The sequence below is a fragment of the Larimichthys crocea genome, chromosome XII (genome assembly GCF_000972845.2).
Source record: "Larimichthys crocea isolate SSNF chromosome XII, L_crocea_2.0, whole genome shotgun sequence".
Taxonomy (NCBI): domain Eukaryota; kingdom Metazoa; phylum Chordata; class Actinopteri; family Sciaenidae; genus Larimichthys; species Larimichthys crocea.
The window spans coordinates 9,204,663-9,220,977 of NC_040022.1; the positions used below are offsets into that span (position 1 = coordinate 9,204,663).

Genomic DNA, 16,315 nt, shown 5'->3' on the forward strand with positions numbered 1-16,315 from the left:
CAGTCATCTGCTGTACTTGGTCAATCCAAACATGAATGAATTGTGATGAACTGCTTTTGGCAGATTGACTCAAACGTTGAAAAGATATTGAATTAAGGTCCGCCTGGTTTTGTTTAGTTTATTCAAAAGGTGTAAGCATGGTAAAGTATACCAGAACACAATCTCTGTGTACAACATTACAGTACAACAACAAACATACAGACAGAAAAATAACATTATCCATCAGTACATCAGAATAAACCACTGCTCATTTATGTTATTCGCTCACTTCATACTGAATGCACAACAGTTGATTTGTATTCTAGTGACATCTGCTGGCTATATCCAAATCTAATCACAAGCAAGTAAAGTATGTGGTTTGACTGGTTTTCCCTTTTAGCTAATTGCCAAAGATGACTTCTGATATGAAGAAAATAAAATACAGTGTCAAAAAAAATATTATAGATAACACGATCCAGCACAGCAGAACAGTTTCTGGGCAGTGTGTGTTTGAGCATAATGATCGTATTGTTGAAGTATTAGGGATGCACTGTCAGGTTATCTGGAGCAGTGCTGACAAACTCATATGAATGTTGATGTAACTGTTATGGAAAAAGACTTATGAGATTAGTATTTTTTCTCATCATATGTAGATACTTGTATAACTCAACACCAAGACATATTGTAGTGCATACCTTGGAGAATAATGTAAATGTTTACTTAAGATCTCTGGCCATCTACAATGCTGAATATTGTTAATGTGTCACTTACAAGTAGCACTGTCTCCACTAGTTTTAAGACTGCTGTGACTTAAGACCTTAAGATCACACCTTACATCCTACAAATATAAAATAATGTACATTTACACTCAGGCTGACTATTAGTCAACACCACATGGTTCTCCTGAAGTGTACTCCATTAAAGTGATATCGTCTGAATGTTTGAGTTGACAAACATTGTCCCTCATCCTATATTCATTCAACATCCTGCACAATGGAGAGTATCATGACAGTGAATGCTAACAAAACTCTTCAAACAAGCCATGCTGCTTCACCATTGGGTCGATGTGTGATGCTCTTTCAGTCTGAGCTCTCACCGAGTTCTCACCTGCTGCTTTTCTCTCAGAGCTTTTTAACAGTGCTGATTGATGACCGACACTTAGGACATCTGTGTATGGTAGATTTGAACGTATCGAGGCAGAAGGGAATTAGGCAACAACCAGCCACACAGCTGTAAAAGAAGGAACAGGAACAAAATAAAATGTTGATAAGCACTGGAAGTTTATCCCACACTGTAACACACAACAAGGTCTGATTATAGTCCATCATAATCTATGCAAATATTTAACATGATAAGGAAATGGTTTCATACCCCATCACGACTGACATGAAACACACTAGCCAGGTCATACTGTTGACAGAGGTTTTTGTCTCTGTCACAACAAACTGCCGACACTCTGGACACTGTGTCCTACATGGACTTGTTGGAAGTTTTTCCAAGTCCAGAATCACTGTAGGGGCTGTTAAGAAAAGTAAGAATTCATTGTTATTTTTCCAATCAACAATTTCATTTCTCATAGAAAATAGTGAGTACACTTTATTAGCAACTACCTCCACTTATTGTCACTAACATAAATAGTGTACAGTATCTGTGGATTTAGAAGAATCAGCTGAAATGATTCTGGTCAAATCGCTTAAGGGCAGCAGGGGCAAGACATGATTACAGATATGAAATGAAAACACACAGTACTAATACCACATTGTAAACATATTATGAAGTAAAAGTTCTTCACTGAAAATCAAGTAAGAGTATGTAAGTATTTCACATCACTTCATTGTACGTCAAGTATCAAAAGTGAAATACTCAAATGTCAAATCTACTCTGTATCAGTTATATTATTTACATTTACATTAAGTCATTTATCTGATGCTTTTATCCAAAGCAACTTACAAAAAAGGGGAAACATATATACTATATATCATTAGATTATACTCATGCATTAATGTAAAGCTGATTCTACTGTTGTAGTTCTTGAACTCTTTTATATAGTATTGTGTCTAATGATTATTTTCATCTACTGATTATTTTGTCAATTTTCAGAATTGTAAAACATTTGACAATAGTTAGAAATGCTAGCACGTTGCCCAGAGCCCAAAGTGACATAGTGACACTTGACACATGATTACAAATTAAGTAAAACTATTAAAATTAAATGACAAGGAAAAACAAGTTCTATTTCAAAAGCTGGCACCATGAAATGTCTTTGTATGAAAAATTATGTTAATTGACTAATTGATTAGTCAATTAATCATTTCAGCTGTTCATGTATATAGGGTACTTGTATGTATAACAAAACATCATATAATATCAGCAAATTTTTTCTGAGCTTTTTATATGTTTTGTTTGTAAAATCTTAATTTGTATAGTAACTAGTAACTAAAGCGATCAGATAATTAATGTGAAAAGTACATTACTTAAAGTAGTGTGAAAAGTCACCAGTAAAATAGTTTGAATTTGAGCAGTACTTGAATAATTGGACTTAGTTACATTTCACCACTGCTTTCTGGGGTGTTGGTTTCACTAGACAAAAAAACAAAATTCAGTTGCGACAATGAGTATTTATGACTCACCAGGGATAGTTGGCGGGGCCTCAACAAAGAAAACATTTGAGCCAGGAAGTTCACCTGTGACAGTATTCTGATCAGGGGCGGAACTAACCTCTAACAACAAAAAAAAATAAAAATAAAGGTGGTTACAAAACCAAAGCATGGTGGAGTAAATGGAGTAGTAGCTGTAGTAAATTTGGACTCACCTTCCTTCTTACAATCGTTGCCACTGAGGAGGTTTTTGTGGGATTTTTGTAGTTCAGAAATCCTCTCATTTAGTTCTTTCAGTTTTTCATCATTGCTGTCAATCTCATCCTGAGTTGGGGCCTCCTCTGGCAGAAATAAATAACATACTCTGCACTAAGCAATGGCTTTCTTTGTTTGATATATAATATGCAAAATACTCTCTTATAAATGTTACCTGGTTGTCCAAATTCAATACGACCCCTCAACTCCTGAATTATGCACTGGATTTTTTTCCTTTCCAGAAGTTGTTGCCTCTTGAGTGAAAGATTATTCAACTCTGTAGTGATCCTCTTTAGCTCACTGTCTGAAGAACTCATGGTAGATGCTAAAAAGATACGGAATTGTTAAATAGTTTTTAGCCTGATATCATATAATATCAGCATATTTTATGAGCTCTTTATGTTTTGTCTATAAAATCTTAATTTGTATAGTATCTAGTGACTAAAGCGATCAGATAATTGACATATAAAGTACAATATTTAAAGTAGAAAGTAGTGTAAAAAGACACTAGTAAAATAGTTCAAATTTAAACAGCACTTGAGTAATTGGACTTAAATTACATTACGTTACATTTCAGCACTGCTTTCTGGAGTGCTGGTTTCACTATGTGAAGACAAAAACCCCAAATTCAATAGCTACAATGTGTATTTCTGACTCACCAGGGATAGTTGATGGGGCCTCAACATAGAAAATATTTGAGCCAGGAACAGGTTCAGTGAGAATACAAAATGTAACCACCAAAGATAAATTCTTATGTAACCGTTTTGTTTTTTGTTTTTTATATCCCCTCAAAATAATAGCCAATTTTGTATGGATTAAATCTACAGTGGATAAATAATATTGACATAATAAATATAATTTTTAACTATTTTTGGACTATTATTGCCAGAAGTAAGTTTCAGGATTCAAACAAGAAGGCAGACCAAAAGTATTTAATAAGAAGAAGACTTAAAAAAGACCTATTGTTGAAAGGTCAACTGAAACTAAAAAGTGCTCACACATTTTATATCAAGTCCTCAATTAAATTCATACTTCAAGCCACTTCCTGGCGTTTTAAGGTGGTAGGTAATACAGAAATAAAAAAAAAGATTACTCAAAAAATAAATAATAAGACAGTTGGAAAAATAAATCTATAAAACAAAGCAAAAGAAGAATCAAAGAAGAAGAAGAAGAACCAAAAACTCATTTAGACTTAATAATAACAATAATAATAACAACACAAATCCTAGGTCCAGTACTCATTACCGTAACTACATTTATCATATCACATATATCAGAACAATTCATTTAAACGGCATTAAAAGGAAAGATATATTAAAGAGAAAGGTGTATGTTACCTAATACCCAGCTGCTCCCAGTGTATCCTGCACAGGTAACATTAAACTAGGTTAACAAGGGCATAAAGTGTTAGCGTCTATCAGGAAATATTCAAATCATCAGGTTTACAGCTGCCCTCTATGGAAAAATGTTGCTTACTGTTCTGTTGCGCACTCCACAAAACAAACAACGCCCATAAAAACATACTGTAATATATTTTAATATTTGCAAACAATTATACAACCTTACTGTACAGTGCTGAGATATAAAAACTCGAAAAAAAACAAAAAAACAAATCATACAATCATGAACACTTAAAGTTATTTCAAGTCACGCTGAAGTTACTGGTATTTCTTTTCCTGACATATCCAGTGCTGGGCTGGGCTGAGAAATTTTACTTTTTCCTGAGTCTCTTCATGAATGTCACTTCATCTCTGTTCCTGATCCCATAGCTAAAAATATGAGGAAATGCAGACAGGAAAGAAACAGTCAAGCAATGCTGATGATAAAAGTATCATAGGTGAAAGAGGTAATTATTTTATACACTTACTCTTTCAGCCTCATCTTGTCATCTTCAAGCTTTTCTCCTTGAAATACTATATGGTAAGTTCTCCAAACATATCTCCTGTAAAAGAAAAGAGGCAAATAGTTGGAATGTAACAAATTAAACATTTGGCCTTTTTTATTTTATATGACATCCCCTTTATGTCTATGTGTTTTTACCAGCTGACATGTTTCACTCCGCCTTCACGCTGTTGTTTCAGCTCCATGAATCTGCAAATGGCCTTCTTCAGATCAAGGACCGTGGCATTTTGCACCACCACTATGGCTTAGAAAAGAATGGATAAAAAAAATACTACTAATTATAAAATAAATGAATAATACAAAAGTTCACAAGATAAGAAAATGTATACTGTATATTCAACTACTGTTTTGCTTAAAAAAAAAACAATCTCAACACTTACGCATTATTTCACCATCTGCCTTTAAAACCCTCACAGTCATCGCTTGACCATACTCCAAAGCAATCTGAGAATTTACCTCCTCCAGAGTCACCTAAAGATAAAGATGATCATGTTTCAGTAATATTAACAGGACTTCTTTTATCTACTAGTACAGATTCTGATGAAATCTTTTTTCCTTTTCCCAAAACACATCACGTTCAGTGAGTGCTAACTTCCTCAAGGAGTTAGCTCAAACACAATGTGTCAGACAGAATAAGACACATTGGTAGAAAACAAGTAAAACTTTGACCTTCAAAAATTGTGAATAGTGTGATAGTTTTTACTGATCCACAGAAAATTGATTGTAAAACGATTTTGATAATTAGGCATCAGAGTAATCATTATTATCTTGAGCTCTGGGAACTTGTAATATTATGCGACATTTTAATGGTTTAGCCATTAATAAAAATATTGACAGAGTAATCATTAAAAAATAAACATTAGCTGCAACCCTAAATGCAACTGAATGCAACAATAATAATGATAATAATAATAATAATAATAATAATAATAATAATAATAATAATAATAGGAGTAATCTCAAGAGTGGCCAGCTTTAAATTCATCAGGTAGCAGTCTTAATGAGTTTTACTATGTGGCAACTTTCTTTCTGTATTTTGATACCATTCACCTGATCTGTCTGTACACAGGTATTTCTCAGTAGTTAAAGCTGAATATCTCTGGCTTGTTTTTGCTCTGGCATTCTTTGAAAGGGTGGAAACTTAACCAAGTGTGAGAATTAAATTTCAACCAGTGGTTTAAAGATATTTTTAAGGAAAGATCCAAGGATGCACTTGTTTACAAAATAGCTTCAGTGCGTTAATAAAGTGCATCGAGGACAGATCTGACAACCTGAATTGGCAGATCACAGAGTAAAGGGTCCTGCACAAGTCGAGCCAGCCCCTCCTCGAAAATATCCAGGATCTCTGAGTGAGGAAGAGCCTCCTCGTCTTCCTCATCTGCGCCTGCAGCTGCCATCTCTGTCAGGTTCTCCTTTTCCACCTCCTCATCCTTTACAGACTCTCCTCCTGCTCCTGCTCCTCCTGCTCCTCCAACAGTGTCCTGACTTTGCTCCTCCATCATCAGGAACTATCTTTGTACCAAACAGTCGGTGGAGAAATGTTAAAACTCTGCTTCACATCGTCAAAGGACGGGAGGACAAATAAAAGCTTTAACACTTTAAATACTTTTAACTGAAACTATTCTGCGGCATGAAGTAAACAAACAATGTGTGCAGTAGAAAATGTATACCGAGAGGAAACCTTAAGATAGGTGTAAATGGTTCCGCTTTGAAAATTTTAATTTAGACGCCACGAGTTTAGCATTTTCCCGAACAGCTAAATATTGACATTATTCAACATTATTATTGTCAGTGGTAGTATTTTGGCTTGTTGAGTTAATATAAAACCACTCCCTCCTCTTATTTTGTATCCCACCGAGCAATATAAAGTGTGGCACCTTTCCGCTCTTCCGCTGCTCCACATGCGCCTGCAGACAGTTTCTAAAACACAAAGTGTTTGTGTGACAGCTGTGCGCTCTTATTTAGTCTGTAGCTGTCAGTCACACACATCTGTCGGCTAACATGCTTCTTTTTTGTCCAACCTGCGGAAATGTTTTAATTGTGGAGGAGGGACAGAAGTGTATGAGATTCGCCTGTAACACCTGTCCGTATGTACACAACATCACCAGAAAGGTCAGAGAGATCAGCCTGTGTTTTAATCAGTGTTACTGTCTGTGGACTAATGAGATGCATCTAGATTCAGGCTTTACTTTCTGTGAGTTGACTTTTGTTGTTGTTGTTGTTTGTTTTCCTACAGGTAAATAACAGAAAGTATCCAAAACTCAAAGAGGTGGATGATGTGCTTGGTGGTGCTGCAGCTTGGGAAAACGTGGATTCAACTCCTGGTAAGTGTAAAACAACTCACATGTAGGCCTGATGTTACCACTGCACCAGAGGCAAGCAGTAAGAAATCCTGGCTCCCTTGTCATGATAAACCCCACAGTCACCTGTGCTGTATATTATTATTATTATTATTATTATTATTATTATTATTATTGCACAGCTGCCTACCCAGTGTCGCCCTTACAAATGTGAACAGCATTTAATTTCTCTTGTGGTTGCGACAGGTGATATGCAAAACAATAACCCTCAGTGTTTTGTTTATCTGACATCTCTATGGTGCTGCATTAAAACTGGAGTCAGTGTTTACATCTATCAATCACAAATTAAAAAAAAAAATAGGACATGGGTCACAGTGAGAAATATCAAAGGACATGCGGTTAGTGTTTTCCTGCGTAGTGGAAGGGGAAATGTTTGTTTATTTAAACTATCCTCCTCCCTAAAATCTACAGACGTTCATTATATGTCTTCAATCGGAAAAATTGAGTTTGTTTTAATAGTTCAAAACTTGAAACAGAAAATGTGAAAATCTGTTAAAAGTTTCTGAGAAAGAAACCCTGATGTTAAAGGGGGTGTGTATTATTCTGCATGTGCTGTTTCTTAACTTATTATTTTATGACTGTGCTGGAACACATAAGATCATTTTATAGCACCAGAAGTCATGGTGTGTCCATTTTTTTACAGTACTGCATATATCCATTGTATTTATAAGCAATCTTTAAGCCTTTATTAGAGTAAATAAAGAACATACATATAACAAGCTAAATTAGTTTTTCTTGGAGTCGACTCTTTTGCAGATGTATTGTTTCATACGTGCCATCTTCTGAGACTGAGTGCTTGTATCTGTTCACAGAAACTTGTCCCAAGTGTGGGCACCTTCGGGCGTATTTCATGCAGATTCAGACCAGATCAGCTGATGAACCAATGACAACGTTCTACAAATGCTGTAACGCCCAATGTGGACACCGATGGAGAGACTAGAACCTGAACTTTGTGTGTGGCATAGATTATGTTTCCTTATTTTTCAACCTATATATTTATTGTTAACAGGCTCTGCTAGCGTCGGATACTCTTTCTGATGATTTCCACTGTGTGCAGTTTCTGTTCTGTGTGCAGGCCTCGTCCTTGGAGCTGATTTGCATAAAAGTATTCACTTTACATGCACCATTTATTTCCCAAATGACATTAAAGTGAATTTCAATGAAAAATCATGTTCTGATTTTTATTGATAAAATAGTACCTGTATACAACAGTCAAACAAATTTTTGACTTACATAGTTATACATATCACAGACATTTAGAGAGCAATGCAGACCGGCATTATTCACAACAATGGCATACAGTACTTTGTATTAAAACTTCAATGCAATCCTTCAACTCAAAATTCACTTTCTTGCACAGCTTAGCTAGCCTCAAGGAAAGAAAAAAATCAAATGCATATAGAAGTCAAGGAACTAGCGAGTGAGAATTATTCAGTTTGTGTGGCTCATGCAGACGAACTCTGCACTGGGTGGGCGAATGTGAATGGCTGTTTGGGCATGCTGTGGTGGAACGATGGTTGTTTCATTGTTAGTAATCTTAATGGAATCACAATGTCATTTTTTTCAAGATGTCTATTACAGTCATTTATTTGAAGCTTATTCCTAGCGGTCACTATTTAGCTTTAGTCAAAGAGGACATCTTTATTATCTAACATGCATCTGACCAATGCAGTACTCTTTAAGGGCTGTCGCCGTATTAGGAGGGTTACAAGCTGAACAGTGTTAGGTGATGATGGTGCCACTGCTGCCATTTGTTTGCCAACATACTTTTCCTATTTTAAACTAGCTAACGGTTTACTGTGGCACCAATAAACAGCCAGCAGTATCAGGGAGAAGATAACCTAGTGTGGAGCGGTGCATTATACTGACAAATGGGCCAGAGAGAGGACACAAGGTAACAGGTGTCATGCAGTGTGTCTCCATCACTAACAGTAAAATTCGCCAGTCTGCCAGCTCTACTTTGAGTCTACTATAGTCTGAATAAGTGCAGGTATTGTGGGATTCACTCAGCGAACAACAAACCCAAGTAAAAGCCAAAAGTACACACTGCTTTTACAAGTTTTTTTTTCCCCTTAAGCCAAAACTTCTAAAAGACTACGGACAGCTGAGGTTTGTAGTTTCGAATGCATCAGAGGGGGAAAATGTAACTTCAAACTTAAAGTGCAAATCCTTATTATCAAACTTAAGTACATTGCGGACAGAGGGCACTAATGCGTTAAGAGCTTAAATCACTGAACATTTTGTGCCTTCTGACTGACGCCCAGAAGATTAATACATATACAAGTCAACGCTAGGCATTCCCAAACTAGCATAAACATCAGTTAGAAATGGTTCATTTGTTTGCTCACATTCTAAAAGGGATAGTGATAAATAAAAAAGAAAAAAAAAAGAAAAACCAGGTCTGTTAGAACAAAATTATCAGACATGGACAAACACAGTTCTCTATTAACCTGTTAAAACAGTGGCTAAAATATTCAAAATAAATAAGAAAAAAACAAAGTTAACCCAGCATGTGTGACCTCAATAGATTTCTTGTTTCTCAGCAACATTCACAGATGATTTCAAATAAATAAAGTGACCTTTTTTTTTTCCACAGCTTTTCTCTAACTGAGGCTGTTTATCCATTAACATTTGTAACTTCACAGGTCTTTTTCTCCCAATTTCCATACAGGATCAGATGTCTGCTGGGCGTTTTAGTGCCCTACATTTCCTGTAGTTCAGTGTAGAGCTTTGTACATTTCAAATGCATGTTTATACATGAAAGAATTATGCAGAAAGATATATACAGTAATATTCTGTGAACTAATGAGAAAACTGCACTTACAATTTAGGAGGGCTACACAACACTTTGCAAAAATGTGGAGGGGGGAAAGCCTGTCACTACCAGCAGGAGGAGCTGTGACTTTATGTGTGTGCATGTACATGTCTCTGTAGCATACAGCTGTCGGTGGTTAGCATATACGCTTGTATGTGTAAATGTAGCCCTTACAGTAAGGGCAAGTGTGTGTCACATCCTTGAGGTCATCAATCAAGCAAGGGATCAGGCAACAGCCGAGATCACACCTAGAAGTGAGAAACAGACAGACAAAATATTATGTCGCATATGCAAACACCTGCACATGGTTACACACATGCCAAGAGTCCAGGAAAGAGGAAGTGGGAAGTTCAAAAGAAGAACGAAATACTTCTGTCTGAACATGCAGACATGCAGAGTCTTTATAGTCATCACCTTGTGATGAAAGCAACAAGTTACAGCCAGAGTATTCCAGGTTTGGAGACTGGAAACATCTGATTTCTCTGATTTTAAATCAAGTGCAGACAACTATGGTCACATCCAGCTCTGTATGAAAACATACAAGGATATGAGACAAGCTAGAGAAGAGGAACACACAGACTTAATCACGAACATCATGGTGAAACTCCAGATGTCGGCATATTCTGAGCATACTTCTCCACTTTACCTTCTCATTTGCATGTTACATTATCAACAGGTGCACTTGTTTTGCATAGAACAACTTTTCTGAGCCCAGGCTGTGTGAGCTGACAGACGGTTAAAAAAGGTGTGATTGAGTCGGGTTCTATTTTCTGGTACTATTTTAGATTTGAATATATTAAAACATGTTTAAAAAAAGTTTCCTGAATGAATGATCAAATTGTACCAACATTCTAAATTTCCTTAATTTCTTTTTTAATTTTATGTTTGCCTGGAGTGTAGGAGAAGTTAGATTGGTGGAGTTATTCAGGCTGAACCAACAAAGGGGTCAATGCAATGGACAAATGTGTACGCAAACAGTGAAGGTCATCGCTCCAGATGACTAAATGTCTCGACCTGAAAAGAAGAAGTCTGGAGGTGCCAGTTTGAAGTTCTGGCTGCAGATAAGCCTCAATTATTGTTCTACCATTTTCGAGAGAGAATATATATATAATTTATGGAAAATGTACAATATGACACATTTAAAGCTCAGCCTTGAAACCCTCAATTCCCTTCTACCTGCTCTGGGAACTCTATATACTGTACAGCCTGCTGTCATTTCAAGGTGTTACTTTCTTTAGTCTCATGCTACTTATTTATAAATCAGAGGGTGTGAGGCCGACAAAAATCTTACACAATTCAACAAAACCCAACAACTATTTGCTGCTATCAGACCTATTTTCTGCTTGACTACCGATCTGTGATCTGCTTACCCAACAAAGAAGCAGAAGAGGCAGAAGAGTGTGTTCATGAGGCCGACATCGTGGGAGATGCGGGTGATGATTGCCTGCTGGCAGTGCGGACACACAGTCTGCACCGGTGAGGTCTGGAACATTTCCCCCTGCAGCACAGTCACAGTGGTGGCTGCTCCTGGAGGAGCCAGGACGGTCGCTGTGTGACCTCCCATGTGGACAAAGTGGCTTGGACCGGGACCCATCTGTCCTGGCATTGGGTGAGGAAAGTGACCAGGAGGAGGTGGGTAGGCACCACCTGTACAGAAGGATATGACACTTAATTTAGTGTACTGAATTCAGGCCGGATGAACTGATATGGTCGATTTACAATTAAGTTATTTATCATTCAGGCAAAGGGGCTTAAAGTGATAAAGCTCTAACTAACAGAAACAAATCAATGTTTGTACAACCTTAAAGCTCCAATAAGTGATATTTAATAAATCTCTCAACTGATATTCCTGTCACTGGTACTGCCAAACCCTTTTAGTCATTTTTTAATCTCTGGTTTGGTTTTCTGGCTCCTACAAACTGGAACTGAAACTGAGCCTGAGTAAACAAGTGACTGGTAAAGATTGGGAAGAAGTTATCAGATATCTTTCTGAGGACTGACATAGAAGCTGAATAAATATTAAACATGACTCCAAATGACAGGTATTGTTTTGCTGCTTTGTGTGTGTGCTGATGTATTATGTGCAGCCTGTCTGCATCACCTGGGGGTGGGGGCATTGGCATTGGCATGGGCCCTTCTCCAGGGACATGTGGGGGAAGGAAGCCTGGCTGTGGGGCCTCATAGGGTGGAGGACCGTAGTCTGGAGGTAACGGCTGTCCCTGTATAGGAGCAGTTCTTACTGTTTGACACATAAAGGAGACAAAAAGAGACAAAAGAAGACGTTGAAGACAGGTGTAAACATACTGCAAGGTTTCCATGGTGAGCAAAGAGATTAACATAGAATCTAAATATAAACTTTAATTTGCAACACTGGATGAATTTGCTTTCACACAGCCTCAACTTTACAACATGTTGAATTCATCTCACATTAAAAGTAATGAAAACACTACCACTACATCATCTGTCAGTAACTATTAACATTCACGTTTAGTTTTATTACCGGGCTGTCCATTCTTCTCCTCAATGAGAGGGGCACTGGGACCTCCAGGGTACGGAGGAGGAGGGTCACTGGACATACTGGCCGGATGTCTGTATAGGGAAAGGGGTTGGACACGGAGCTCCACTCACAGCTCTCCTGTAGACTTTTATTCTATGTGGGGGGAAGAAAAAATGCACAGTTTGACTCTCATGGCTCGTTACTCTCTGACATAAGCTTTTCCCAAGTCATAAAATGTTCCAACGACAGCCAGAGAGGCTAATGAAGTACTTTGATGTCAGAGAAAAATACAGCAGAGTTTTAAGCAACTTTAACATGACGTGAAGACGATTTTATGTTCTTTTTGTTGCCCTGGTTCATCGCAGCGCTGCCTGATATTAATGAAAAAATCTAAACAAGGACATGGAGCTTTTCAAGGCTGCTCTTGTAAAATGAAAACAGGCAGATAGTGTGTTCGATTAAAGGATTAAGTGAGTCGTACCAAATCCAAAATGAACAGTTATTAACATTGATGAAATGTGGAGTCAATATAACACCGGGCGAGCAGTAATAAAAAGCAACACCATCTCTGTGTCCGGATCAATTTAACCTTGGACGAGTGCTACACTGAAAAACAAAGGTTACATTTTCACAGTAGTGCTTTTAGTGTGTAGTGAAACATTAACAAAGTGTGACAGCTTACATGTGTTGCATTTAAAATTAAAGAGCAATAAGTGGGTAGCTATATGACCATCAGCATATTAAAGACAACATTAACAGAAGGATCTTCCAGATAAAAACGTTCCTGCTTCAGAGGACAGAGTGAGAAGAAGACAGAAATAACAACAACGTGAAATCTCACGGCTGAAGTTTCAGCAGGAAGCACGACTTTCTCTCTGACTAAATAATGCATGCCGTGGTTGAATGCAACGTTCAACAAATGTCTCTTAGAAACCACACTGGAATTTGTTGGGTTTTTATAGTGACTGTAAAGAGCTGCAGGGACTTTTGCACACAGCAAAACAGAGCATTGTGCAACTGCATGTCCTGTGGTTAAAAATTTGAATTGTGAAAGTGTTTTTTTTTTTATATACACGAAACAGAATGAGGTTCTTTCTATCTGGTAAACCAAACGAGGGATTAAAAAAGCGAGTCTTGCAGATGTAGGTCGTACCTTCACATCTAAATTATGATGGGGTGTTGGTGACAACATACATATTAGAAATGGATCCTGACAAATATTAAAATGTGTAACAGTAAGCATATTTACAAAGAGCTGCTTAAGCATATAAAATAATATAAAATAATTACCTGCTCGTGGGAAAAGAAAGATTCCTCCTGAGGGACTGTGCCACAACCTGTAAACATGTAATGTATCATCAAAAGTTAGTTTGACAATCTGCAACGATGGACAACATTAGAACAAATAAAATGACACAAGTATGAGTAATAATAATTATTATGTGACCACAGGGACTGTAGCTCAGCCTGAGATCTACTTTCAGTTTTCAGAGCACTTCCTCCTGAGCTCATGTGACTAAAGCCAGAAGTGACACCAAACGGGAAAACTTAAACACAAATAAAACACATCATTGTGATATCAAGCCTCAGTGCCTGTCAGGAAATAAACCAACCCTCATAAAATAAATTAAATCCCTGCTAGCGCTGCTCAGCTAACCAGCTCGCTGATGTTTGTCTAAATCCTTCAGATAATCCAGCTCAAAGCTACTGTACTTGCACAGCTAACCGCGAATAACTTAGTTACGTAATGCAGGATGGCGGACAGCACCGCCGACGTTAATTTCACATTATTATTATTACTATATATAATTATTATTATTATTGACATTAACTGACACGGAGGCTAACGCAGGACGACACGGTGACTGTCGGCTAACTAACTAGCAGGTCGCTGAGACTCCATCCTACGTGTCTCTCGTAAATAAGTTGAGAAACGACTGACAGCGAGTGTTTCTTTGTGCTCGGCTGGTTAGGAGACTTGAAAAACAACAACAACATGTTTGTTTGTTTGTTTGTTTGTTTGTTCAGATGAAGCAATAAAGCAGCTGCTAGCTGTCGTTAGCGAGCTAACGTTAGCGTCGCCATTCTCGGCACAGAAACAACAGACTGAAGAAAGAGACTTCAGGTGAATGGACTGAATATCCAGAGAGCTGCGTGATGCTGTTAGCGGCGATGACCGTAACGATGCAGCTGTCAGTGCGCTGAGAGACTAAATTACCTGGTTTTGTGAGGAAACAGCCTGCCCGCGGTGTGAACTGAAGTTGTTTGACGTTAGCAGCTCCGACCCTCCTGACGACAGTCAACATCCGCTGAGACGGATTTACACACGACGTCATTAATTATGATTTACACAGCCACATAATGTATTTTAAAATGTGACACGTATATATTATGACATAATATTACACAATGAAGCAATTAATACAATAAAAACAAACATAAATACAAAAAATTTGGTGCATTTATTTTGGAAGTAATAACCGGAAGTGTTAGTGATAATAATCGGGTCTGCCTTGACGCTAGCGTCAAGATTTCTGCTTAATTATTACAATTATTAGAATACTGATGCTACTATTAAGCGCATCGGTAGCTATACTGGATTCTATAATATTCACACTAATAATACGATGTACACACTGATGTAAATAGCGATTATTTAAATAGCAACACTGTGTGTTAGTCTGTTGCAGTTACTGTGGTGGTAGTAAACGCCCATTATTCTAAATACAGTCAGGTCAGCTGTCTTCTCCACCAGGCGGAGGACATAACACCATCTTAAATATTAAATATTAAATATTAACGAATTGAGGAATTGTACATATTGATATAAAGGTAACATACAGCAGGTCCGGTGTTTCGATTTAACGAGTGACCATGTTAACTGGTGACCGTTAGCCGAATGCATCTGTGGTTGCCGTAGTTACGACAGCGGTTGAAACACGATGAGAATACGTAGCTGTTTTTTTTTTTGTTTTTTGATAATGTAACGTTAAAAAAACAAATAGAAAAAGAAAAGAAGGCATTCGTGTACATTTAGATACGTGTCTTGTTTCAACACCCGTCGTAACTACGGCAACCACAGACGCATTCAGCTAATCGTCACCAGTTAACATGGTCGCTCGTTAAAACGAAACACCGGTGTGGCGATCAATCCGTTTACCAGACGATACTACGTGGCGATGACAATCGACTTGTGCCCCCTAGTGGCCACGGTGAGGAACTGCAGCATTACATTAAATTCGTCGCTAATGTGCAGTGTCATTATTTGTTATTTAACATAACAACAAAATGTAAATGTTATTGATAGATTTGTTTTAATAACAATTTAATGTAGAGAACAGTCTAGCCTTTTTTGCCCTCCAATGGTCACAATGAGTAACTGCAACAGTTTTTAATAGTGATATATGGGATAGTCAAATCTAAAATAAAATAAATCTCTAAAATAGATGTGCAACACAGTATTAGTGTATACCAGTAGCGCCTGCATTAGTTATAACTGTGTTAACAACATAACTGTTTATTTTTCATGTGGAGTCATTTAGTGTGCTGCCCTCTAGCGGCCACAACGAGGAACTGCAAGATTAAATAATGAAAGTAGCGTCAATGCTAACGTGAAACAATGCTAATACTTCCGGCGAGTACTTTCAAAATAATGTGACCGATACTAAAACAAGAGAGACATTAGCATCGAGTTATACATTTTATTTGTTCATTGTCGTTAGAAAGTGTTTTGTTTTGTGTTTCATAACGTAGCTGGTGAAGGTGAAAGGAGCTGGAACATTAACACTTCCAGATGGCATAACATTCAGTGTTCATACATCAGCACATAATCATAACATGGACTGCTCTCGTTATCTCAGCACAGTCAAACTCAATAGACTGATGAGAGTTCACTGCTCTCCAGTGGTCA

At 37.5% G+C, this 16,315-nt stretch overlaps 4 protein-coding genes across 4 annotated transcripts; 1 reads left to right on the forward strand and 3 right to left on the reverse strand.

The window, feature by feature from the left end:
- Positions 1–326: 326 nt before the first annotated feature.
- LOC104918703 (lipopolysaccharide-induced tumor necrosis factor-alpha factor) lies at positions 327–3,211 on the reverse strand. The gene is made up of 5 exons (XM_019260441.2): positions 3,007–3,211; positions 2,792–2,917; positions 2,610–2,699; positions 1,351–1,498; positions 327–1,209 (listed from the first exon to the last, which is right to left on the reverse strand). Exons 1-5 carry the CDS (start codon positions 3,146–3,148, stop codon positions 1,101–1,103), a joined length of 615 nt encoding a protein of 204 aa, XP_019115986.2. The 5' UTR covers positions 3,149–3,211; the 3' UTR covers positions 327–1,100.
- Positions 3,212–4,315: 1,104 nt separating this feature from the next.
- Positions 4,316–6,411, reverse strand: snrnp25 (small nuclear ribonucleoprotein 25). The gene is made up of 5 exons (XM_010730534.3): positions 6,005–6,411; positions 5,114–5,204; positions 4,872–4,977; positions 4,699–4,773; positions 4,316–4,600 (listed from the first exon to the last, which is right to left on the reverse strand). The coding sequence occupies exons 1-5, from the start codon at positions 6,233–6,235 to the stop codon at positions 4,543–4,545; spliced, it is 561 nt and encodes a 186-aa protein (XP_010728836.3). The 5' UTR covers positions 6,236–6,411; the 3' UTR covers positions 4,316–4,542.
- A 208-nt stretch (positions 6,412–6,619) lies between these two features.
- polr3k (polymerase (RNA) III (DNA directed) polypeptide K) lies at positions 6,620–9,493 on the forward strand. Its single transcript, XM_010730533.3, has 3 exons — positions 6,620–6,845; positions 6,970–7,057; positions 7,906–9,493. The coding sequence occupies exons 1-3, from the start codon at positions 6,735–6,737 to the stop codon at positions 8,031–8,033; spliced, it is 327 nt and encodes a 108-aa protein (XP_010728835.1). The 5' UTR covers positions 6,620–6,734; the 3' UTR covers positions 8,034–9,493.
- cdip1 (cell death-inducing p53 target 1) lies at positions 8,261–15,264 on the reverse strand. Its single transcript, XM_010730531.3, has 7 exons — positions 15,247–15,264; positions 14,624–14,714; positions 13,696–13,742; positions 12,409–12,558; positions 12,010–12,147; positions 11,279–11,555; positions 8,261–10,156 (listed from the first exon to the last, which is right to left on the reverse strand). Exons 4-7 carry the CDS (start codon positions 12,482–12,484, stop codon positions 10,045–10,047), a joined length of 603 nt encoding a protein of 200 aa, XP_010728833.1. The 5' UTR covers positions 12,485–12,558; positions 13,696–13,742; positions 14,624–14,714; positions 15,247–15,264; the 3' UTR covers positions 8,261–10,044.
- Between the last annotated feature and the right edge of the window lie 1,051 nt (positions 15,265–16,315).

Excerpts from the sequence above, each read along its gene's own strand:
- polr3k (XM_010730533.3), top strand. The coding sequence starts at position 6,735 with ATGCTTCTTTTTTGTCCAACCTGCGGAAATGTTTTAATTGTGGAGGAG. Across the intron at positions 6,846-6,969 it reads TACACAACATCACCAGAAAG|GTAAATAACAGAAAGTATCC; the intron begins GTCAGAGAGATC and ends GTTTTCCTACAG. Across the intron at positions 7,058-7,905 it reads AAACGTGGATTCAACTCCTG|AAACTTGTCCCAAGTGTGGG; the intron begins GTAAGTGTAAAA and ends ATCTGTTCACAG.
- cdip1 (XM_010730531.3), bottom strand. The coding sequence starts at position 12,484 with ATGTCCAGTGACCCTCCTCCTCCGTACCCTGGAGGTCCCAGTGCCCCT. Across the intron at positions 12,148-12,408 it reads GGAGAAGAATGGACAGCCCG|TAAGAACTGCTCCTATACAG; the intron begins GTAATAAAACTA and ends TGTGTCAAACAG. Across the intron at positions 11,556-12,009 it reads GCCAATGCCCCCACCCCCAG|GTGGTGCCTACCCACCTCCT; the intron begins GTGATGCAGACA and ends CCTTCTGTACAG.
- LOC104918703 (XM_019260441.2), bottom strand. The coding sequence starts at position 3,148 with ATGAGTTCTTCAGACAGTGAGCTAAAGAGGATCACTACAGAGTTGAAT. Across the intron at positions 2,918-3,006 it reads TATTGAATTTGGACAACCAG|AGGAGGCCCCAACTCAGGAT; the intron begins GTAACATTTATA and ends TATTTCTGCCAG. Across the intron at positions 1,499-2,609 it reads GGCCCCGCCAACTATCCCTG|CCCCTACAGTGATTCTGGAC; the intron begins GTGAGTCATAAA and ends TTTTCTTAACAG.
- snrnp25 (XM_010730534.3), bottom strand. The coding sequence starts at position 6,235 with ATGATGGAGGAGCAAAGTCAGGACACTGTTGGAGGAGCAGGAGGAGCA. Across the intron at positions 5,205-6,004 it reads TCTGTGATCTGCCAATTCAG|GTGACTCTGGAGGAGGTAAA; the intron begins GTTGTCAGATCT and ends CTTTATCTTTAG. Across the intron at positions 4,601-4,698 it reads GACAAGATGAGGCTGAAAGA|CTATGGGATCAGGAACAGAG; the intron begins GTAAGTGTATAA and ends TCATATTTTTAG.